A 24,839-nucleotide genomic window follows, 5' to 3' on the forward strand; every position below is an offset into this window, starting at 1 on the left:
GCACCGCTGCGATAAACTGCAGCGTGCGATCGGGTCAGAATGACCCCCAATATTCCAGGTGATTATAACGGACAACAGTGGGCTATTATTACTTGTAGCAGGATATTGCTAAAGCTCGAGAACATTATGCCCACAGTAGTAGTGTCGTTTACACATAATACCACAGTAGTATTGCCGCTTATACACATGATGCCACAGTAGTAGTGTCGTTTACACATACTGCCCACAGTAGTGCCCCTTACACAGTTTACACCTCGCACAGCTCTCCCCCATCTCATCTTATCCATCACGGAGCTCTTCCCCGACACAGCTCATCCCTCACACTGTACACCCCCCCCCCCTCCCCCCCCCCCCCCCCCCCCCACACACACACACACACACACACTACTTGCCTCCTGTGTCACTGCAAGTGTCTTCTATCTGCGTCCGCATGGGTCCTATCTCCTCTTAGAGCGCCGATGGCTTCTCTACTTGATGTCTCATTCCCGCCACCAGTGCCATCGGAGGGTGACTGGGGAGGTGTGCTAAGGGAGTCTCTGTCTAACGTCACCCACCTTATCTATTAATGTGGGAGCCGCAGCACACAGAGGAGTCAGCCCTGCCTCTACAGACTTAGACCCGCGGCTGGTGCCGCTTCCAAATACAACTGACGGCACGCAGTTCTGCCCCGTTTCGGACCACTTTAACCCCTGCCTGCTACCTGTTTCTACGTGCTTAATAAACCAATTCTCTGGTAAAGCTGGGTACACACAATCCATCGTCCAATATTTCACTCGGAAATATATATATTGTACACAACGTATAGTATGTACCCCCGCTGGGTGTGCTGCATGTCCAGTGGAACGTTTCAACGGTCGGCGCGGTAGTTAAATGCAGCATGTAACGATACATTGCGCAGTTGTACAGCGGGTTGTTTAGTGTGTACGATGGATAGCGATGTATCGTTACATTGTGTTGCCACTGGGCTGCACCTTTGGAAGGTGTGTACCAGCTAGTGACGTCGTGGGCAGACACCCGGTGACAACAAAAACAAAACGTTCCGCTTATATTCTCTCTCTGTACTGATTTCCAAACATAAATTTACCCAAAAAATAATAAATCTGACCCATTCTTCCTCAGCAGCATCTAGCATATTGTATTGCTGTACTACACAGGCTGTGATAATGACTTTAATTATTCCCACATCACACAGTGAGTGACACACTGCAATCAGCAAGGGCCTACATTAGTACATGATGGGGAAAGGGTGGGGTGCAGCAGCCTAGCAGTCTCCATGGGAACGGGACGCCGAGGCCTAGGCGGCGGAAGTGCGGCCCCGCAGCAGCAGGACATGGCGGCTGCTGGCTGCTGTAAGGCCGCTGGGCTGTGGTGCGGGCTGTGGGTCGCCGCCGTTCTGCTGGCCGATGCCCGCGGCCAGCAGGGAGCGTTTAGCCCGGGACACTCAGCGGCATCACTACCTGTGGGCACAGCCGCAGCCGAGCGGAGGTATGAGGCACTGCTGCTGGGGACGTGGCAGATACAGATCGCACACTGACCTGTATTATACTGACTCCTCCAATGGTTATAGCTTGTTATATGGGTGACTTGTACTATACCAACCTGAAACAGGAAATTATACTGCTTCATATATAATAGGGGTGTGGTATGGAAGGTAGATAGTAACTAGGTCGACCACTATTGGTCGACAGGGTCTCTAGGTTGACAGGTCAAAAGGTCGACATGAGTTTGGTTTTTTTTTTTTTTAAGTGTCGTTTTCTTCGTAGAGTGAACGAGAACTCCAATTAGTGCACCGTGTCCCCATGCTTCGGGCAAGGTGCCACAGGTTACCGTTCCCAATTGTAGTCCACGTGGATCGTTAAATATGAAAAGGTTCAAAAAAAGAAAACTATTGTGAAAAACTCATGTCGACCTTTCGACCTAGAACATGTCGACCTAGAAACCCTGTCGACCTAGTTATTGTCGATCAATAGTGGTCGACCTAGATAGTGTCGACCTAGAGACCGGATCCCATATAATAGACCCTTATTACTTCCTTTACAAATCTCTTTTATATTCCTGCTTTGTAGTTCTTTCCCTTTCACCCATAAGACGCGCGCTGTATCCTGCTGTCATTTTATTGTTGTTGTTGTTGTAGTAGTAGTATTATTATTATTATTATTATTATTATTATATTGTAGTAGTAGTAGTAGTAGTAGTAGTAGTAGTAGTAGTAGTAGTAGTAGTATTTCTCTTATGTCCTAGTGGATACTGGTGTCTTGTACTTTAGTACCATGGGGTATAGATCGGGTCAACTGGAGCCTGGAACTTTAAAACCTTTAGTGTGTGCTGGCTCCTCCCCTCTATGCCCCTCCTACCAGACTCAATTTATAGAAATGTGCCCAGGAGCTGGGTGTATTGCTCTGGAGCTCCAGAGAGTTTCCTTTGTTTTTATTTTATTTTAATTTTATTATTTTCAGGTAGTACTGGTTGGCAGCCAGGCTACCTGCTTCGTGGGACTTAGAGGGGGGGACCAAACCATCTTCCTGTGGGTTAATGGTTCGTAATCTCAGCTGACAGGACACTGAGCTCCTGAAGTGTTGATCACTTATCGTTAGTATGTGTGCCCACGCCAGCAGCTAGCCGCCACCCTCTAACACAGGGGTGGGCAATTATTTCAGCTGGGGGTCCGCTTAACACTTCCAGCAAATATTCGAGGGCCACACACAAAATACTCAAGAGTCCCCTTTTTACACATTACGGCAGACAGCGTCCCCCTTTTTATACATTACGGCAGACAGCGTCCCCCTTTTTACACATTACGGCAGACAGCGTCCCCCTTTTTACACATTACGGCAGACAGCATCCCCCTTTTTACACATTACGGCAGACAGCATCCCCCTTTTTACACATTACGGCAGACAGCGTCCCCCTTTTACACATTACGGCAGACAGCGTCCCCCTTTTTACACATTATGGCAGACAGCATCCCCCTTTTTACACATTACGGCAGACAGCGTCCCCCTTTTTACACATTACGGCAGACAGCGTCCCCCTTTTTACACATTACGGCAGACAGCGTCCCCCTTTTTACACATTACGGCAGACAGCGTCCCCCTTTTTACACATTACGGCAGACAGCGTCCCCCTTTTTACACATTACGGCAGACAGCGTCCCCCTTTTTACACATTACGGCAGACAGCGTCCCCCTTTTTACACATTACGGCAGACAGCGTCCCCTTTTTTACACATTGCGGCAGACAGCGTCCCCCTTTTTTACACATTACAGCAGACAGCGCCCCCGTTTTTACACATTACGGTAGACAGGAAAAAAAGAAAGAAAGAAATCCATCATCCCTCCAGTACATAACAGTGGCCAAAGAGATACCCCCTGTCAGTATAGCTGCAGCCAGAGAGACCCCCCACCCACTGCATTTGACAGCCCCCTCTCCCACTCCACATACAACAGCTAGCATCCGACACTCCCTCCCCCACTCCACACACAGCAGCTGGCATCCAACACCTGCCTCCCGCGCTACACACACAGCAGCCATCCACAAACCCCCTCTTGCCCATCCCACCCCACAGTAGCAGCTGCCGGCTGCCGATACATCCATATGTGCCTGCAGCCCGCCCCAAACAAACTCCTGGAGAACAGAGCGTGCCTGCAGCGCACATACTTACCAGCAACACACAGCCGCTGCTAATCAGGCTCCTTGTGATGTCTCCGAAACAAGCTGCCAGCCTGCCTGAGTCCCGCTCCTCCTTGGCCACTCATGCTCCTCACAACTGAAGGGGAGGACTCGGAGAGCTCAGGCTGCAGGGTCGCGAGTGACTAGATCTCCGTCACCAGGGGACTGGCTGTCAGCCTACCAGGTGTCCCCTTCTATTCCGCCTGTCGCCGGGCCTGGCCGCCGCTCCTGCTCACTGCCCGTTCCCCCGTGCCGCCCAGCGCATAACAGAGGAAATCCCGGTCAGCTGACCCTGTGACGTGACCGGGATTTCCTCAGCGGCGCCGCGTCTGGGAGCAGGGCAGTGCAATGACAAGCGGCTCAGCCTGTCGGGCTGCTTGTCATTGCACTCTGATGGAGCACAGCGGGCCAGGCAGGATCGGTCCGCGGGCCGCATCCGGCCCGCGGGCCGCATGTTGCCCACCACTACTCTAACAGATGCCGAAGTACAAGGTGCGGTGAGTGTTACACCGGGGTCCCGGTTAGCGGGTCCCCGGTGCAGTTTGGCGGCGGTCACGGTCCCAGAGCTGCGGTGCCCACCACGGACAAACTGGCTAAGCCCTCAGTGCTCACTCTCTCAAAGGCATTGTGTATACTGTCTAAATATATGATGTTGTTTGTAACAAAGCCAGTATAACAATTTCGATCAGGGACCGCGTGCCATTACTGGGGCGGGGCTTCCCGGAGCGTGACCTGAGACGGGAAGGCGCCATTTCCTGCAGCTGCAGTGGTACCAGGGGGTCATAGTAAGGGGGGGAGCACATCGGTGGCAGCGCCGCTGCACTACTGTCAGGTCATACATTTAGTTACACATATTATACTGCTGTGTTCTGTGTGCTGGTGTCCGCTCCTCTGTGTCAGTACAAGGGCTCTCTGAGGTCTGTGTGGAGGTGTTTGGTTAGTGGGCTACGCTGTTTTACAGTTGTGTAGGATGTCTGTGGACATGGTAATGTGTGCTGCTTATAATTCAACCCCGTCTTCAGCGGGGTCTCTCATGTGTGAACAATGGTGGTCATTCCGAGTTGTTCGCTCGTTACCGTTTTTCGCAACAGAGCGATTAGGTAGAAAATGCACATGGTACGCAGCGCGCATGCGCTTAGTTATTTACACAGAACTTTGGAGATTTACACAAGCTCGAGCGACGTTTTTTCAACGCTCGAGTGATCATAGTGTGATTGACAGGAAGTGGGTATTTTTGGGCGGCAACATGGCGGTTTCAGGGAGTGTGCTAAAAAAATGCAGGAGTGGCTGGAGAAACGGGGGAGTGGCTGGCCGAGCGCAGGGCGTGTTTGTGACGTCAAACCAGGAACTAAACTGACTGAGCTGATCGCAATCTAGGAGTAGGTCTGGAGCTACTCAGAAACTGCAAGGAATTATTTAGTAGCAGTTCTGCTAATCTTTCGTTCGCTATTCTGCTAAGATACACTCCCAGAGGGCGGCGGCCTAGCGTGTGCAATGCTGCTAAAAGCAGCTAGCGAGCGAACAACTCGGAATGAGGGCCAATGTTCCTCATCACCACAGGGACCCAGCTCACAGGCACCTGACTGGCTTGATAGCTTTAAAAGCATGATTCAGAATGTCAATTCAGAATTAGCTGCAGCTAAGAGAGACAGGTGTTAAAGCATTCTATTGATTGCATGGCTAAAGCAGCAGATGCTTTGCAGTCCTTTCGGGTGGCAAGGTTCAGAGGCAGGGACCGAGGGGTCTCCATCACTTCCAGGGGATCTCGTGGTAAGTCCCGTAGACGTGCACCTGCTGTCTCCCTGGACCAGACCACCGTATCCCCTGCCGCTAAGCCTTCTGTGTGACGGTTGGCCCCAGCAGCAAGGCGATTTTCAGGTAGGTGCTCGCCTTCAGCACTTCGCCCACGGTGGGTAGAGTCCTGCTGTGATCCTTGGATGAGGGACCTCATTTCCCAGGGATACCGGCTGGAATTTCACAGTCAGGCTTACCAGCTTTACCTGCAGCAAAAGTTACCTTGCAAGAGGCTATTCAAAAACTTTTGCAGACAGGGGTGGTGGTTCCTGTACCTCCTCCATTACGCAACAGGGGTTTTTACTCCAGTCTTTTTGTCGTTCCCAAACCGGACGGTTCGGTGCGACCCATCTTGAACCTGGAGTCTCCAAACCCGTTTCTGCGGGTGTTCAAATTCAAGATGGAATCCCTGCGGGTGGTGGTGTCAGCTCTGGAGGAAGGGGAGTTTCTGGGGTATCTGGACGTCAAGGGTGCTTATCTACACATTCCCATGTGGCCCCCTCATCAGGCTTACCTCAGGTTCGCCATATTGGACGATCATTTCCAGTTTCAGGCCTTACCCTTTGGATTGTCCACAGCTCCGAGAGTCTTTACCAAGATCATTGCGGAAATTATGTTGCAACTGCGCATGATGGGAGTGAACATAATCCCCTACTTCATAGGTCTGCAAATTCGGTCCTCATTACCCCACACAGTGCATGTTTTGCAGGTGCACAGTTGTATTAATTACTCACAGACACATTTTAAAAGGTCTGCAGGTGGAGTTAATTCTGTGAGGAGACCTGCAAAACATGCACTGTGTGGAATAATGAGGTCCGAGTTTGCAGACCTATGCCCTACTTGGACGATCTCCTAATAAAGGCTGTGTCCAGGGAGCGTCTGCTACACAGAATCGATTTTGACTACTCGCCTACTTACGGATGATGGGCGGATCCTAAATTTTCAGAAATCTCACCTGGAACCGACCCAAGATACTGTATCTCAAAAGGTGTTTCTCCCGATGGACAAGGCCTTGACTATCCAGGCTATTGTCCACTCGGTGCTCCGTGTTCGCAAGGTATCCATACATCTTTGCATCCAGTTACTGGGCAAGATGGTGGCTGCTTACGAGGCAATCCAGTACGGCAGATTTCATGCCAGTCCATTTCAACTGGATCTGCTGGACATATGGTTGGGTTCTCACCTTCACATGCATCAGGAAGTGACCTTTTCTCTGAAAGCCCGGAGTTCTCTATTATGGTGGCTACAAGTTCCTCACCTGGTAGTAGAGGGCAGGATTTTCAATTTCCACTTGTGGATTCTACTGACAACGAATTCCAGCCTCCGGGGTTGGGGGGCGGTGACCCAAGGGGTCCAGTTCCAGGGGGTAAGGTCGAGACAGGAATCTGCTCTGCCCATAAACATCCTGGAACTCAGGGCTATTTACAATGCTCTTCTGCAGGCTTCTCATCTGGAAGATCGGGCGATCCAGGTTCAGTCGGACAACGCCATGGCTGTGGCGTACATAAACTGTCAAGGGGGAACAAGAAGCAGAGCGGCGATGCGAGAGGTGTCAAAATCCTCCTCTCGGCAGAGACCAATGCAAGGGCCATCTCAGCCCTCCAGGAGTGGACAACTAGGAAGCAGACTTCCTCAGCAGGCATGACCTCCATCCGGGAGAATGGGACCTACATCCTCAGGTGTTTCAACAGTTAATTCACTGGTGGGGCTATCCACAGATAGATCTGATGGCTTCTCGTCTCATCAAGAAGCTATGCCGTTACTGTTCCAGGATGAGAGATCCACAGGCTGTAGCAGTGGACGCGCTGACGGCACAGTGGACGTACCAGTTTGTGTACCTGTTCCCTCCTCTACTGCTGATCCCAAGGGTGCTAAAAAGGCTAAGGAGGGAAAGCGTTCAGGCGATTCTAATTGCCCCGGATTGGCCTCGACTGGCGTGGTACTTGGACCTCCTTTCCATGTCTCTGGAGGATCCCTGGCCTCTGCTGCCGCTCCGAGACGATCTTCTTCAGCAAGGTCCGTTCGTCTATCCAGACTTACCGCGGCTACGTTTGACGGCTTGGAGGTTGAGAGGGAGATTCTAGCAAGAAAGGGTCTTCCCTCCCGGGTTATGGTCCATGGTCCAGACCAGGAAGATGGTTATGTCAAAACATTATCATCGTATCTGTAAAAATTATGTTTCCTGGTGTGAAAGTAGAAAGGTTTCTCCCATGGAATTTAGAATTGCTCGTTTTCTACTTTTCCTGCAAGCGGGAGTGGATATGGGCCTACGTTTAGGCTCCATCAAAGTCCAGATTTCGGCACTCTCTATTTTCTTCCAGAAACAGCTTTCCATGTTGCCGGACGTGCAGACTTTCATAAAGGGAGTTCTTCATATGCAACCTCCCTTTGTGTCTCCCACGGCTCCGTGGGACCTCCAATGTGGTTCTGTCCTTACTCCAATTGGATTGGTTTGAACCCTTACATAGGGTGGAGTTTAAATTTCTCACCTGGAAGACGTGATGTTATTGGAATTGGCGTCTGCCAGGCGTGTCTCTTAATCCTGTAAGAGCCCTTATTTGGTTTTTCATGAGGACAGGGCGGAACTTAGGACCCGTCCTCAGTTTCTGTCTAAAGTGGTGTTGGCTTTTCATGTGAATCAGCCTATTGTGTTTCCAGTGTTGTCTGACGCTTACATTGGTCCTGAGTCCTTGGATGTGGTCAGGGCTCTGAAGATTTATGTCAAAAGAACAGCCCGTCATCGGAAATCTGCCTCGCTGTTTGTCCTTTTATGATGCCTCCAAGATTGTTCGGCCAGCTTCCAAGCAATCCTATTGCTCTTTGGCTCAAGTTGACCATTCAACAGGCCTATACTTCGGCGGCTCTGCCCTTACTGAAGTCTGTTCAGGCCCACTCGACAAGGTTGGTTGGGTCTTCCTGGGCGGCTGCCCGGGGTGTCTCGGCTTTGCAATTGTGCCGAGCTGCAACTTGGTTTGGTTCAAACACGTTTGTTAAATTCTATAGGTTCGATACCTTGGCTAAGGATGACCTTCAGTTTGGTCAGGCGGTTTTACAGGGGTCTCAGCACTCTCCCACCTGTTTGGGAGCTTTGGGGCTTCCCCATTGTACTAAAGTACAAGACCCCAGTATCCACTATGACATAAGATAAAATAGGAATTTAATACCTACCAGTAATTCCTTTTCTCCTAGTCCGTAGTGGATACTGGGCGCCTGCCTCAGTGCTTCATTCCTGCTTACCTGTGTAAGTATTTGGTTGGACCGGCGTTGCGGTCCCGTTATGTTGTTGGGTTAGCTCTGCTATCCTGGTTAGGTTGGTGTTGCTATACTCTGTTCTGGTTAGCGCCCTCCTTTCGTTTCTGGTTGGGTGTTGGCTTGTTGCTTCACTGCTATTGTATTGTTTCTTCCCTCATGTTATGTCCGTCTCCTCGGAGTCTGATACGAGGGACATAGAGGGGAGGAACCAACACACACACACACACACACACACACTCACACTCTAAAGGTTTTAAAGTGCCAGTCTCCAGTGGACCTGATCTATACCCCATGGTACTAAAGTACAAGACCCCAGTATCCACTACGGACCAGGAGAAAAGGAATTACCGGTAGGTATTATATTCCTATTTATTATTATTTTAATATTTTGTTATTATGGGTGTTATAATGTTATGATTATTATGTGATATATTGGAACATAGTTGTGCCATGTTTATTCTGCAGGTACCTGTTATACGATGTCAATCCCCCAGAGGGGTTTAACTTGCGGCGGGATGTATACATTCGCATGGCCTCCCTAATTAAGACGTTACAGAAAAGCGCAGCGTGGGTGCTGGTCCTGCCGCCCTGGGGCCGCCTCTATCACTGGCAGAGCCCAGACATACACCAAGTGCGCATTCCCTGGGCCGAGTTCTTCGATCTTCACAGCCTTAGCCAGAATATCCCCGTCATTGAGTATGAAGAGTTCTTGGCAGGTGAGCCGCGTGCGCATTGAATTTATATATTTAAAGAAAAATAGACACTTTATTCTTTCATTCCTGAACTGTTTAGAAACCTAGATGTAATTGTATAAAGCTTTCTCCACACAGGGGGCCTGGTTTAGAGGCGTCCGCTCTTGCATCTGTTGCCGGAGTTGCAGCTGCGATAATATGCAAATGAAATATATTATACAATATAATAAATTATATTATATTATAAAATACCATAATATGCAGAGTGCCAGCCTTCCCCTGGGGTAGTAGCCTGCGTCTGAATGCACAATGACTGTGACGCCCACTTTTTGCATCTCTGCACAATGTATTACCGCAGACATTTAAACTTTGTATTCTTATTTGTATCTTAAGAATCTGATGCTTCATCCCATGAGGAGGGCGAGGTGGTGCCTCATTCCAAGTTGGAGGTTTCATCTTGATTTGAGAATGAGGCCTCGTGTCAGCAGGTTAGGTGGGTCCTAATACTGGCCAAATGCTGGACTTTCCTGATATGCTTGGTTCCTGACGCTTCTAGGTTTAATCATTAGGCTTCTTTCTCACTTACAGGCCAGACTAAAATATGCACCGTTTCCTATGTAGCGACAACTCCAGACTCAGAAATAATTCCTACAAATATATATACTGTATATTTATCATAAAAGTTTATAGTACACAGTAAATCACATTAAATATAATATACCAAGGAAATAAAAAAAATGATATGTTAAAAAAATAAATAAAAAATATATACTAAAAAAAAAATACTGAAAAATAAAAGCCAAAAATCCTTTGTAAAAAAATAAATACTTGATCCAGATATCTTATACAGCCAATATATGTCTGATTCGGGATCCCGGCGCTCTGCATACTGGCGCCAGGATACCGACAACTATTCTCCCTCTTGGGGTGTCCACAACACCCCTGGAGGGAGAATAAATAACGCGTCACCATGCCTGCAGCTTGGCGAGCAAGAGGCTCTTTTGCGCTTGCCCCGCTTCCGGCATTCCAGCTGTCGTGATCCCGGCGCCGGTATTTTATAGTACACCCGTGCGATTCGTATAGCTCCTTGTGATCTTAATCTGGTGTTGAATGCATTACAGCACCCTCCCCTAAGCCATTAGATGTGGTGGAGTTAAAATACCCCACTTAGAAGATGATTCATCTTTTGGCCAGTTCAACTGCTAGGAGAGTTTTGGAGCTGGGGCTCCACTATACCCCTACATCCCCAGTGTTCCCCCCCCCCTTCCCCTTCAATGAACTCAAAGAGATGGATTTAATGTACAGTATGTATGCAAGTATAAAAATCCTCTTATTTCCTTGGAGAAGTTCAAGTAAAATATCAAACAGTGCTCAAACTCATAGAATGAGGTTATTTTCCAAGTAATAATCTTTGTAAAAAATATCTCCAGACATCCAAGACATCTACTAAATTTTCTTATAATTCATAATTAAATGTTTCACGAAGATGCACTCCTCCCTAATCGGAGCCGTTATGCTCCGCTTGTTCTGTAATGTGGAACCGGCAGCTTTGTTGGGGTAAGAGAGATAAATGGATGAAGATTGACCAAAGATATTTGAAAATATACCAAAGTATTCTATTAGTATTCCTATTATGGGAACAGCGTGCGCCAAACCCATTACATACCCATAAAGGCTATGTAGCACAGTGTGACAAATATGGCCACCGCGCTTGTTGGTGGTGAATTTGTACAAAGTAATTTCTGAAAGCCTGGTCCTAGCGGCCCACCTAATTTCCTTGCAGTGACTGTTAAATCATTTAATCTTATTGACCAGAATAAAATCTGTACGTACATCAGATTTGCATGGTAGGGTTGGGTTTGAACGACCGGCAGTGAAGATTCCGGCGGTCAGAGTCTCGACTCCGGCATTCCGACAGTTCTCAATCCCGACAGGGGCTCAGCAGGAATGGAACGCTAATCCTAATTTTCTCTCCTCTCTCACCGCAGTCAAATCCCAACCTTAACCCTCCGCAGCCTAACTCTAACCCTCCCCGGCATACTCGCGTTCAGTATCCCGTCGATCGGGATGCCTGCGCCGGCATTCCGACAGGTGTCGGGATTCTGATACCGGCATTGTGATTGCCGGGACCGCGAATGTTGGCATGATGACTACATCACATTTGGTATCATAGTTGTGCATCCGCCTATTAGCTTGGAAATGAATAGTAGATACAGATGGGTCCACGGTTAACTTGACTAGTTTTCTGCGCCTATGCACAACATGCCTTATTAGCATTAACCCTTCATCTATTGTTCTCAGCTGCAATACAATACAGAGAACAAGGCAGCAGGGGATTAAGTCATTACAGCAGGGGATTAAGTCCGACTGGCCAGTCTCAGTTAATCCTATTAAAGGTCAAGATAAACGTGGACCCATCTGTATTTCAAATTGGGACTATTTAGGATAAATCAGCAAAAATACACTATTGTTTTTTTATCTATGTAAATATAGTTAGTGCAGAAGTGTTTCCTAACCGTCTCATCGTCTGATCTTCTACGTTCCAATTCCAGAGTCTGGAGGACCGTTCATTGAGCAGGTGTACGTCCTTCAAGGCTACGCAGAAGGCTGGAAGGAGGGTACCTGGGAGGAGAAGGTGGACCAGAGGCCATGTATTGATCAGCTCATGTACTCTGAGGACAAACATGGGTATTACAGGTATGTTGTTTATGGGTGTGGTTCATCAAATCGACAGTGTCTAGGTCGACCACTATAGGTCGACAGCCACTAGGTCGACATGGATGGAAGGTCGACAGGGTTTCTATGTCGACAGGTCTAAAGGTCGACATGGGGATTTTTTATTTTTTTGGTGTCGTTTTCTTCGTAGAGTGACCGGGATCCCAAATTAGTGCACCGCGTCCCCTCGCATGGCTCGCTTCGCTCGCCATGCTTCGGGCATGGTGCCTTCGCTTCGCTCGGCACACTTTACCGTTCCAATCGTAGTCCACGTGGATCGTTAAGTATGAAAAAATGTAAAAAAAAGAAAAAAAAATGTGAAAAACTCATGTCGACCTTTAGACCTGTCGACCTAGCACATGTCGACCTAGAAACCCTGTCGACCTTCCATCCATGTCGACCTAGTGACTGTCGACCTATAGTGGTCGACCTAAACATTGTCGACCTAGACACTGTCGATCTTCAGACTGGATCCCGTTGTTTATATAAGTGTTAATCCCCCGCTCCTCTCCCGCTATACCAAATAAATATGTTGTCAGCTATACCCTTATAGTATACATTGTTATTATATGTATAATCTCTTGGCAATAATAGCTGGTGTTATCTGATGGCATTGCTTACTATAATAATTGCCAATGTAATTTATGGTATAAGTGTTATACAAATAAGGAGGCGTACGGTGTGAGTTCTGTGATCCAATACACTGCAAATTATGTATGATCAAAAAATACTGACCAGTCGGACAAATTCAACAGAAAAGCAACGAGCTGAAAAGTAACGTTTTAGATGATATTTGTGTAGTGTTCATTCTAGCACCATGCACCTGTCACAACCCGTGCAGTTCCTCTGTCCTGACTGGGGTGTCGCTCTCTGCTCTGGTGCTTCTAGCACACTCTGTGCTGAGGTACAGGCCAGAGTGTGCGAGAAGCTTTAGAGCAGAGAGCGACACCCCAGGCAGGAAAGAGGAACTACATGGGCTGTGTGTGACAGGTGCAGGGTGCTAGAATGAACACTATAATTGCCCATCTTCTGGGAGTGTCCAGGTTTGCCTTTACCTAATAGCGCTATTGACCTGGTGGAGTTGTGTGCCGTGGAACATTTATCTTCTTCTGTGCATGTGTCCAGATTCCGTGCGCACAGAGTTGTAGTTGCTTTTGAGGGGCCCAGGAGACACACGGCCTCATAAATGTATGGGGCTTTCCTGGGAGGTGGCTAAGGCCGCCCGTTACGAGCGTCCTGCACAGTTCCGGTGGCACGTTGCCAACATCACTCCATACTGAGTTTCCCCCTATGTTTTTCCTCCGATAGAAGTACTGAAGGGGAAACGGAGCTTACTGATTGGTGGTGTTTTCTTTCTAGGGGATGGTTTTGGGGCTATGAAGAGACCAGAGGATTAAATGTCACCTGCCTCTCGGTCCAGGGATCTGCGTCTCTCATTGCTCCAGTGCTACTGAGAAACACCACTGCAAGGTGAGGGCTCCGACATCACGGTACAGAGCTCCCCCGGTGCATCCGGCTGCAGCAGCATTCTAACCCGCGGTGCCTTTCGTTTCAGGTCCGTGATGTTAGACAGAGCAGAGAACCTTCTACATGATCAGTACGGAGGCAGAGATTATTGGAATGTGTGTATTCAAGCAAGCTCCATGCTACCTGGATATATGTATTGGCCTTGAAGCAGGTTTTCATTAAAATCTATTATATGGATGCAACCAAAACTTTCCCCCTTGCACAGTGTGTTCATACTGTACTTCCATGGCAGGAAACCTTATTTTCTTTCCCTGGTACCCACAGGCCTTGAGGGGCTGAATGATACTTGGCATTGGGCCTGGCACTTCTAAATGATTGCCCAACCAGAAAGATAATTCTGTGTTTCAGCAGTTTTAGGGATAACTAAAGCTGTCTGAAGGCGCACACATTTGCGCACACATTTGCAGACTGTGGTTGGACTCCTACTTGATATTGTGATTGCTGTAATTCACTGTACGTGGGGCTCATTTCAATAGGAAGCAATGTTAATAGCGCCGGGAAGGAGGTCCCGGCGCTATTCAGTTGAGTGTTCTATTAAGTCGGAGAATGTCCGTCCTCCCAGACTAAACAGAGTGTATTGTCGGGAGACCGGGCATTATCTAACTTAAGTGCCCGGCACGATGCTGTTTCCCCCATGCTAAGGGCAGAGATCAGCATCGCGCCGGCACATTTGTCGGATTTCTGCTCGCACCCCTACAGGAGTGCCAGAAGAAAACCCTGCGTCAGGTGTTACAGTGCGCTGTATTGAATAGCGCCGGGACCTCCATCCTGGCGCTATTAACATTGCATCCTATTGAATCGTGCCTTTGTTTTTATACTTGGATTGTTGGTTTCCATGGTGTACGGTAATGTGTGGAGAGGGCCCTCTTTATGTTACTTTGATTGCCTCCTCCAGACTCGGCGCAGCATGAGATTTGCCCAGCACCTGAGGGTAGTAGGGGATGAGTTCCGCGCCAATTTTCTTCAGTCTAATGATGTGGCTGACAAGACAATCTTCCACGAAGACTGGACGAAGGTGAAGGTAGCGTGTTCTTCCCATGTACATTGGTGAAAGGAAAGGTTGTATCTGTGATACATGTGATGATAGACTATAGTAATAAGTGGGGTCCCCTGACTGGGGACACTGCCTTAAAACTGTGAGCTAGTTGCAGTCAATCTGAGGACAAGCACAACTGTTTGGGCAGCAGGAGGGTTTAATCTGTTCTCTCCAATTTAGGAGTTTTCTTGTATTATGACCTATTGTATAGGACGAGGCAGCCTGTTTCTGCCATATAAACTGCAGCAGCTACCGTCAGTAAGCAGCGTTGGCAAGGTTTTACCTCTTCAGCAAACTGCAGAGGACCCTACGTAACCAACCTACTGATAGAACAGGCAGAATAGGGGCATCCGACAGTGTACTACTGTATATGGAAGTAATGTACAGCTTGTACTAGACTGTATTGACTGTTTGAGCCTCTTTTAAAATGCTGAAAGTTGCGATTTTAAGTGTTTTTTGTTTTTTTTAAAACACTTTCCAAATGCAATGCATTCTATTTAGTGCAAAGCGCATTTTAATGGGACCTACACACTGGCTGAGGTGCCCGACGGCCGATATGGCAGACCCAGTGGCACGCAGGGCGGGGGGGGGGGGGAGGGGGGGTGATGGGTGGAGTGAAGTTTCTTCACTCCCTGACGTCACCCCACCCCATAGCCCTGTATGCTAATATGGACGATATTGTCCATATTGACCTGCAGGTATAAACAAGCCGACACCAATGATGAACGAGCGCTGGGCCGCGCATCGTTCATCGTTGGTGCCTACACAATGAAAGATACAGTATGAACAATTTCTCGTTCATTGCTGAACGAGGTTGTTCATATCGGCCACACACATCGCCCAGTGTGTAGGGCAGAGGTTCCCAAAAGCGGTCCTCAAGGCACCCCAACGGTCCAGGTTTTAAATGTATCCATGCTTGGCCACAGGTGACTTAATAGACACCTCAGTCAATTTTGATTTAACCATCTGTGCAGAGCCATGGATATACCTAAATCCTGGACTCTTGGGGTGCCTTGAGGACCGCGCTTGGGAACCTCTGGTGTAGGGCCCTTAAGTGCTCATTACAAGCTGAGTTCTTCAAAAGTTCTGCAACAAAAAAAAGAAATGACAGTTTTTGTAACTGAACCCCGAGCCATCACCTAAGCAAGGCATGCTCATTCACTCTCTCCTATGCAGGCAAAACCTAGCACACCACTTGGGGGGCCTTACGTGGCTGCCCACCTTCGGAGGAAAGACTTCATATGGGGACACCGGGAAGACGTACCCAGCTTGCGTAGAGCTGCAGAGGAAATTCATAGTCTCTTGAAGAAGCTGAAACTCAAGAAAGTATTTATTGCCACAGATGCCGACAGACAAGGTAGGTCCTAGTAATGGGAATGCACATCAGCTGCATTGTTCTTGCTAAGCGCACTCAAGTTACTTTAGACAGGAAATCAGGAGGCGATATCAATTTAATTCCCCTTTTAAAGTTGCACTACTTTACTTGATGGTTCTCCTGGAAGGATCCAGGAGTAGTGATGGACATCGAAAGCCTTGCATGAATGGTGGAATGGCTTCTGGGATGGAGTCATGCCATGATGCAATGGTTAGTTACCATTGTATCCAAACCTCAGTATCCGCCCCCGGACCCTCTTCTGTACTGACTTTTGTTCCATCCCGACATTCCCCCCTCCCCCCTCCCATTCCTTGGTCTCTGTCTGTATCTATGTTTGTAGGGACCGTCTCATGTTGTAAACTTTTGTTTAGTTGTGGTCACTTTTTGCCTGTTATGTGAAATAAGCATTAGTTCTGTATGTCATGCTTATATAAAGAAAGTATTCTGCACACTGGGAGTACACGACACATGAGTAATGTAACTCTTGGTGTGTATTTTTTACATTTGTACTTTTTTTTTTTTTAGATCTTGAAGAACTGCGGAAACTGATCCCGGACATGGTGAGGTATGAGCCAACATGGGAGGAGCTGGAGATGTACAAGGACGGAGGGGTGGCCATTATAGACCAGTGGATCTGTGCCCACGCCAGGTAATATGAACGGTCACTAACGCTGTAACTAGATTGTGGGTGGTGGAACCTGGACATCCCTTGTACACATCTATTTTTCATTTTATATCATCTTTATCTGTTAAATCTTAAACTAATACAAATATTACATATACTGTCCAATGCAGGAGTAATTGCATATGGTTTTTTTTTTTTTTACCTGATTACATATCTCCTAACATCAGTGGCCTCCAAAGCGGGACGGTTGGGAGGGGTATGAATTGAATAAACATGCCCCATTGAAACTGTTAATAAACAACTTGATATATCTTCCTTGTCTGTTTTTCACCAAGGCAGGTTATTGGTTAAAATTGCCTTTGACCAAAACACATTTCAGCCAAGCTCTGTGCATTAAACCAGTTGTGTCCATAGAGCAGTTATGTGTCATAACCAAGGGAAAACGACCAACTCTGTCCTGAAAGCCTTTTGTGAATTGCAGCAAAGAGAAGCCAAACAGTTAGAGCCATGGACTGGTCTAACATTGAATCTCTGACTATTGCCACAAAGGGGTGTATGTCAGAAGAGCAGTCTCAGCCATGATCTGTTATAGGACCTGTAAATGAATGGGTGCTGGATGGATAAACGTACTAGGATCAGTTCTACAGAGAGTACAGTTGCTTAAAGCAGAGGTTCTCAAACGCGGTCCTCAATGCACCCCGACGGTCCAGGTTTTAGGTATAGCCATGGCTCAGCACAGATGGTCAAAAAAATTGACTGAGGTGCGAATTCAAAAGTCACCTGTGGCCAAGCATGAATAAACTTAAAACCTGGACCGTTGGGGGTACCTTGAGGATCGCGTTTGAGAACCTCTGGCTTCAAGTATTATAAGGTTCCCACCCTCTGGGATATGAAAGGAGTTGCCCTGTGAACTAGGTGGGAGACTCCCAGAGCATAGTTACTGAGTGATACAAGTGTGTAAACTCCTGTGTTGAGTGACAGTGATCTAGATAATGGTGTTTCCTGTAATAATAAAACATAAGAGATTGGAAGGCCAAAACAAAACCCTATAAAAGTTGTTGTTCAAGCTCCCGGCATTCCATAACATTGTTGTACATTCCATCATCGACTTGCCTCCAGGATAGTGGGGTCAGTGGTTGCTGAATAGAAGTATAATGAGCCAATATATGCCATCGTGGGGTCATTGTGACCGTTAGTGTACCTACAGTTACATTTTTTTGCTTCCTAATCTCTATAAACAGATATTTTATTGGCACCTCCGTCTCCACTTTCTCATTCCGCATTCACGAGGAGAGAGAGATTTTCGGCTTTGATCCAAAGACGACCTACAACCGATTCTGCGGGGACAAAGAAAAGGACTGTGAGCAGCCCACCCACTGGAAAATTGTATACTGACCAGGAAAACGCCGGTATCATTACTTTGCACAACAGGCCCCATGCCACTTCCACTGTGACCTTGTCCACGTTGGATCGTGTCCTATACTGTAAAGGATGATCATGGATCTGCTTTTAAGGGAACACTTCCTAGTACTGCTGTCTTTTCAGTGTTGGCATCTAAGATTTAAAACCTATGATGGACATCTTTAATGCATCGCCATAAAATATGAGCAGGCGTGGATCTGGGGCTGTCTGTAGGTTCGTTACGCCTGTTCATATCCCCATCTCCTCTGGTTAGGCTGAAACTTGCTAAAAGAGAGTTTGATAAACTTCAAAGGCAACTTGCTGAACATTCCTATAAAATCCTCTTCCAGTATTCTTATTCTCTGCTACACCTTGTGGAGGAAAAGTAGCTTAAAAGGATCGATAATGAATATTAAGACTATTTTGCATAGTAATCCAACAGCTGCCTATTCCCATTCTCTCACAAGCGATGCCTCTAACCCCATTGTATGTTCCGGTCCAACTTTGTATGTTCCGGTCCAACGTTGGCTTTAGATGTCGGCTGTTTAAGTATAGGGTGTTGATCATAGGGTCGACAATAACTAGGTCGACAGTTATTGGTCAACACCTGAAATAGGTCGACATGGAAAAAGGTCGACATGAGTTTTTGAAGAAAAAATATTGTGACGTTTTCTTCGTAAAGTGACCGGGAACCCCAATTAGTGCATCGTGTCCCCTCACATGCCTTCGGGCAAGGTGCCTCGCACTGCTGCGCCCGGCACAGGTTGTTACTCCCAATTGTAGTCCACACAGGTTGTTACTCCCAATTGTGGATCGTAAAGCATGAAAAAGTTCAAAAAAATTAAAAGAAAAAAACATGAAAAACTCATGTCGATCTTTTCATGTGTCGCCCTTTGTCATATCGACCTAATGTATGTCGACCGATAGTGGTTGACCTAAAGACTGGATACCTTGGGATGTTACTTAATGGTTTTTAGATATTGGGATAGAGGCATCAGCACCTTTGGAACCTTGTATACTTAGTGCAATCTATGATAAATTAGCATTTTTCTATTCTGCCTGTTGCAGGGTTTGTGTTTTTTACTCCCACATTTTATATGTAAATACCACTGCAAAAATAATTTATCAGTATTTTAGGATTTTGTTTTCTACCTGGGGTGTGATCATTACACTAAGCTGTATTGCATCCGGCAGGAAATGGTGACACCGTTCTTAAAAGTGTTTTGTATATACCTCAATCTTTGTTTTTATGAAACATTAAAAGTCTTCTAATAACTGTGTGATTTTGTATATAGTAGTACGTGACTTGCTGTACACTGTCCTTGTCACAAGGTGGCGCTGTTCTCCTAACATAGAGCAAAAACTTTGACATTATTTGCCAGTTTGTATGTAGATGCATAGCATGCCAGTGACTGCTGCACAAAGTATAGGTATATTTATTACTTAATGTGAATCTTTCCATTTATAATATTAATATTCTAGTTATAATAATGTTCTACCTTAACTTTTGCTGTAACTGTTCTTTAGCAGTCTCTGGAAATATACTGTATGAGCAAAAGGAGTTTGCAGGTTTGTATGGTATTCAAAAAAAATGTAAGGACAGTTCTAAAAGTTGACTTTTGGACAAATGACTCATTAACCACTTACAGTAACTGACTGTATTTATTTTATACTTGTGAAAAATATTTGACATCTTTATCCCCCTCATTAAATCTTTATTCAAAACCTAGGAAGGGGGAGTACTGAAAAGAGAAACCGGGAGGGCTACATAAGGGCATGAAGGCCCACATAAAACAAATAGTTCATTATCAATTTAATACATAATCAAAGGGAATCAAGGTTCTAGACACATGTATAAACAATCACCCTGCAGAAAGTGACCCCCGCAGGTGACCAGGGTCGTCTTTTATATGGGCTCAATGGGCAGTTTCCCAAGGGTCCCAGGAGTATAAGAGCCCTGGGCTGATAGCCGAGGGTGCCCTTTTTCCAAGGGTACCAGATTTTTCAAAATCAGCCATGGGGAACCAGAGATATCCGACTTCAAAGCAGTGGTCCCAATCTGAGCCTGCTAATTGCTCTTTCAAGCCAGATATCTCGGGTTCTGTCTGACTTAGAGTTTTTCTGAGGGTATACTCCAAAAGCTGGGACTCTCCCCTTTTGGGGGACACTGGCTGCTTGTCTCTACTATGCCCAGAACCAGAGATATCAGCCTTCCGGCAGCTGGTCCCTGCTCCACACGCCTGGTATGCAGTTTTTATGTTTTCATTGGTGGATTGCTCTGGCGCCTGAACTCTGAGCCATAAGACCCCAGTACCTCCTGGAAGGTGAGTGTTTTAGCTAATTGAAAGCGAAGAAGTTTACAGGAACTGGAAATATCTGCAGTCAACAAAGGTAGAAAGAGTCGCACCGACGTTCAATGTAATTGTCTTGAAATCAATGGAGTGGGTGTGGTTCGTTTTATCGACAGTGCCTAGGTCGACAATGTTTAGGTCGACCACTATAGGTCGACAGTCACTAGGTCGACATGGATGGAAGGTCGACAGGGTTTCTAGGTCGACATGTGCTAGGTCGACAGGTCTAAAGGTCGACATGAGTTTTTTGTTGGGTTTTTTTGGTGTCGTTTTCTTCGTAAAGTGACCGGGATCCCAAATTAGCGCACCGCTTCGCTCGCCATGCTTCGGGCATGATGCCTTCACTCCGCTACCGCTTCGCTCGGCACACTTTACCGTTCCAATCGTAGTCCACATGGATCGTTAAGTATGAAAAAAAAACAAAAAAAAAAACTCATGTCGACCTTTAGACCTGTCGACCTAGCACATGTCGACCTAGAAACCCTGTCGACCTTCCATCCATGTCGACCTAGTGACTGTCGACCTATAGTGGTCGACCTAAACATTGTCGACCTAGGCACTGTCGATCTTCAGACCGGATCCCCAATGGAGTATGCAAGTCCTTTTCCCGTTTATTCATTTATATAGATCACAAATTATTGATCAGGGGGTGCTCCTGGAATATAGTATAGCATACAATATAAATCAAGAAGAAGAAAAGTATTCCATGAAAGGTTACACACATATATTAATACAATTGCTTCAAGTCATCATACTTTTGGATAGACGACCACTAATAGGTTAAAATATAACTTTTAATATATGTAGTTAATAGCTGGTGAAATATGTGCAAGTGAAAAAACAGTGTACATAATTAAAGGTTATATTAAAAAGGCTCAACCACTGATTGTGTATTTAATATTTGTTCTTCCATGGTGGAGTGTATCTCATATGGTATCTGGTTGATAGACAGACAGTGTCTAGTTAGACAGTCGATAGACACCATATGTTAGACAGACATTATGGCGACAGGAAAAAGGTAGACTACAAAAGGTCGACATGGTCAAAAGGTTGATGTGAAAATGGTCGACATAAAAAAATAGACATTTTTTTTTTTTTATATAACATGTTTTTGGACTATTTCATACCTTCTCTATCCATGTCGGCATAGAGTTGGTTATAAACCTTGTGTGGAGCGCAGCGAGCCACCGAGCCCGAAGCGTGGCGAGCCCCGCCAGGGGACGCTTTTCTACAATTGGGGTCCCAGATGACAAAACTATCCACACAAACCACAAAAGTGCAAAAAATATGGTATCTATCTTTTTCATGTTGACCATTTTCATGTCGACCTTTTAACCTTGTCGACCTTCTGTACTGTCTTATCTTTTTCATGTCGACCTTTTGACCCTGTCGACCTAATGTCTGTCTAACATATGGGGCGGGATTCAATTCTTTTCACACCTTTCCACACCCATTCTGTTTCTGCCCTCGGGGGCATGGTATCATTATTTCGGCTTGCTACCCTTGGAGTACTGAGGCACCCGACCCTTTACACAGCTAAACCTGATTACTATCAGTGCGATATGCACGATAAATGGGATCATTTTAGACAGGAGATTGGGCGTGATATATGAGTTGAATTCCACCCATGGTGTCTATCTATTGACTGTCTATCTTTTATACCACACCCATCTCACATGTTACTGCAATAAAGTATACATAAATCGCTACGGTAACTGTTTCAGTTGATGGACAGGATATAGGGGGTAATTCTGAGTTGATCGCAGCAGGAAATTTTTTAGCAGTTGGGCAAAACCATGTGCACTGCAGGTGGGGCAGATGTAACGTGCAGAGAGAGTTAGATTTGGGTGGGTTATTTTATTTCTGTGCAGGGTAAATACTGGCTGCTTTATTTTTACACTGCAATTTAGATTGCAGATTGAACACACCACACCCAAATCTCTCTCTCTCTCTGCACATGTTATATCTGCCTCCCCTGCAGTGCACATGGTTTTGCCCAACTGCTAACAAAGTTCTTGCTGCGATCAACTCCCCCATAATTGTATCAGTCTAGGCTGATGTTATTTTAGCTTTCAAATGAGAAATGATTTCAAGATGTTTTACTCATGCCTATCATCAAATAGATACATGGATCTGATTATCGGCCGTGTGCACATCACAGCATCTTAATTACTCTCAATTGTTAGGGCAGTATCATCGAATCCTTCTCAAAATTGATAACTGTATACCTAGGATTGAAGATTATTAATACTTATAATCAATATGAGTCACATATGTTATAAACCGTCTGAAATTTATATGGGTACACAGATTGTTAAATATTATAGTATTTTCTCTGACGTCCTAAGTGGATGCTGGGGACTCCGTCAGGACCATGGGGATTAGCGGCTCCGCAGGAGACAGGGCACAAAACTAAAGCTTTAGGATCAGGTGGTGTGTACTGGCTCCTCCCCCTATGACCCTCCTCCAAGCCTCAGTTAGATCTTTGTGCCCGTCCGAGCAGGGTGCAATCTAGGTGGCTCTCTTAAGGAGCTGCTTAGAAAAAGTTTTTAGGTTTCTTATTTTCAGTGAGTCCTGCTGGCAACAGGCTCACTGCATCGAGGGACTTAGGGGAGAGAAGTTCAACTCACCTGCGTGCAGGATGGATTGGCTTCTTGGGCTACTGGACACCATTAGCTCCAGAGGGAGTCGGAACACAGGTCTCACCCTGGGGTTCGTCCCGGAGCCGCGCCGCCGACCCCCCTTGCAGATGCTGAAGATTGAAGGTCCAGAAACCGGCGGCAGAAGGCTTTTCAGTCTTCATGAAGGTAGCGCACAGCACTGCAGCTGTGCGCCATTGTTGTCACACACTTCACACCAACGGTCACGGAGGGTGCAGGGCGTTGCTGGGGGCGCCCTGGGCAGCAATGTATAATACCTTATTCTGGCTAAAAATACATCACATATAGCCCCAGGAGGCTATATGGATGTATTTAACCCCTGCCAGGTCTCAGAAAAACGGGAGAAGAAGCCCGCCGAAAAGGGGGCGGGGCCTATTCTCCTCAGCACACAGCGCCATTTTCCCTCACAGAAAGGCTGGTGGGAAGGCTCCCAGGCTCTCCCCTGCACTGCACTACAGAAACAGGGTTAAAACAGAGAGGGGGGGGCACTTATTTGGCGATATGTATATATATATTAAAATGCTATAAGGGAAAAACACTTATATAAAGGTTGTCCCTGTATAATATAGCGTTTTTGGTGTGTGCTGGCAAACTCTCCCTCTGTCTCCCCAAAGGGCTAGTGGGGTCCTGCCCTCTATCAGAGCATTCCCTGTGTGTGTGCTGTGTGTCGGTACTTGTGTGTCGACATGTATGAGGACGATGTTGGTGAGGAGGCGGAGCAATTGCCGGTAATGGTGATGTCACTCTCTAGGGAGTCGACACCGGAATGGATGGCTTATTTAAGGAATTACGTGATAATGTCAACACGCTGCAAGGTCGGTTGACGACATGAGACGGCCGGCAAACCAATTAGTACCTGTCCAGGCGTCTAAAACACCGTCAGGGGCGTTAAAACGTCCTTTTACCTCAGTCGGTCGACACAGACACGGACACTGACTCCAGTGTCGACGGTGAAGAAACAAACGTATTTTCCTTTAGGGCCACACGTTACTTGTTAAGGGCAATGAAGGAGATGTTACATATTTCTGATACTACAAGTACCACAAAAAAGGGTATTATGTGGAGTGTGAAAAAACTACATGTGGTTTTTCCTGAATCAGATAAATTAAATGAAGTGTGTGATGATGCGTGGGTTTCCCCCGATAGAAAATTATTGGCGGTATACCTTTTCCCGCCAGAAGTTATGGCGCGTTGGGAAACACACCTTAGGGTGGATAAGGCGCTCACACGCTTATAAAAACAAGTGGCGTTACCGTCTCCAGATACGGACGCCCTCAAGGAGCCAACTGATAGGAGGTTGGAAAATATCCTAAAAAGTATATATACACATACTGGTGTTATACTGCGACCAGCGATCGCCTCAGCCTGGATGTGCAGCGCTGGGGGGGCTTGGTCGGATTCCGTGACTGGAAATATTGATACCCTTGACAGGGACAGTATTTTATTGACTATAGAGCATTTAAAAGATGCATTTCTATATATGCGAAACTCTGGCATCAAGAGTAAGTGCGATGTCCATATCTGCCAGACGATGTTTCTGGACACGACAGTGGTCAGATGATGCAGATTCCAAACGGCACATGGAAGTATTGCCGTATAAACTGGGAGGAGTTATTTGGGGTCGGTCCATCGGACCTGGTGGCCACGGCAACAGCTAGAAAATCCACCTTTTTTACCCCAAGTCACATCTCAGCAGAAAAAGACATAGTCTTTTCAGCCTCAGTCCTTTCGTCCCCATAATA

The 24,839-nt window shown here is 46.6% G+C and overlaps 1 protein-coding gene across 1 annotated transcript; it reads left to right on the plus strand.

Moving 5' to 3' along the window:
* Positions 1 to 1,238: 1,238 nt before the first annotated feature.
* On the plus strand, positions 1,239 to 19,361 carry POFUT2 (protein O-fucosyltransferase 2). The gene is made up of 9 exons (XM_063933132.1): positions 1,239 to 1,485; positions 9,181 to 9,431; positions 11,960 to 12,104; positions 13,482 to 13,592; positions 13,678 to 13,744; positions 14,545 to 14,670; positions 15,862 to 16,042; positions 16,586 to 16,709; positions 17,927 to 19,361. The coding sequence occupies exons 1-9, from the start codon at positions 1,274 to 1,276 to the stop codon at positions 18,078 to 18,080; spliced, it is 1,371 nt and encodes a 456-aa protein (XP_063789202.1). The 5' UTR covers positions 1,239 to 1,273; the 3' UTR covers positions 18,081 to 19,361.
* Positions 19,362 to 24,839: the final 5,478 nt, after the last annotated feature.

Source organism: Pseudophryne corroboree, chromosome 7 (assembly GCF_028390025.1).
Source record: "Pseudophryne corroboree isolate aPseCor3 chromosome 7, aPseCor3.hap2, whole genome shotgun sequence".
Lineage (NCBI taxonomy): Eukaryota > Metazoa > Chordata > Amphibia > Anura > Myobatrachidae > Pseudophryne > Pseudophryne corroboree.

Coding starts and splice junctions, on each gene's coding strand:
- POFUT2 (XM_063933132.1), top strand. CDS start 1,274: ATGGGAACGGGACGCCGAGGCCTAGGCGGCGGAAGTGCGGCCCCGCAG. Junction 14,671..15,861: donor AAGACTGGACGAAGGTGAAG/GTAGCGTGTTCT, acceptor TCTCCTATGCAG/GCAAAACCTAGCACACCACT. Junction 16,710..17,926: donor TGGATCTGTGCCCACGCCAG/GTAATATGAACG, acceptor CTCTATAAACAG/ATATTTTATTGGCACCTCCG.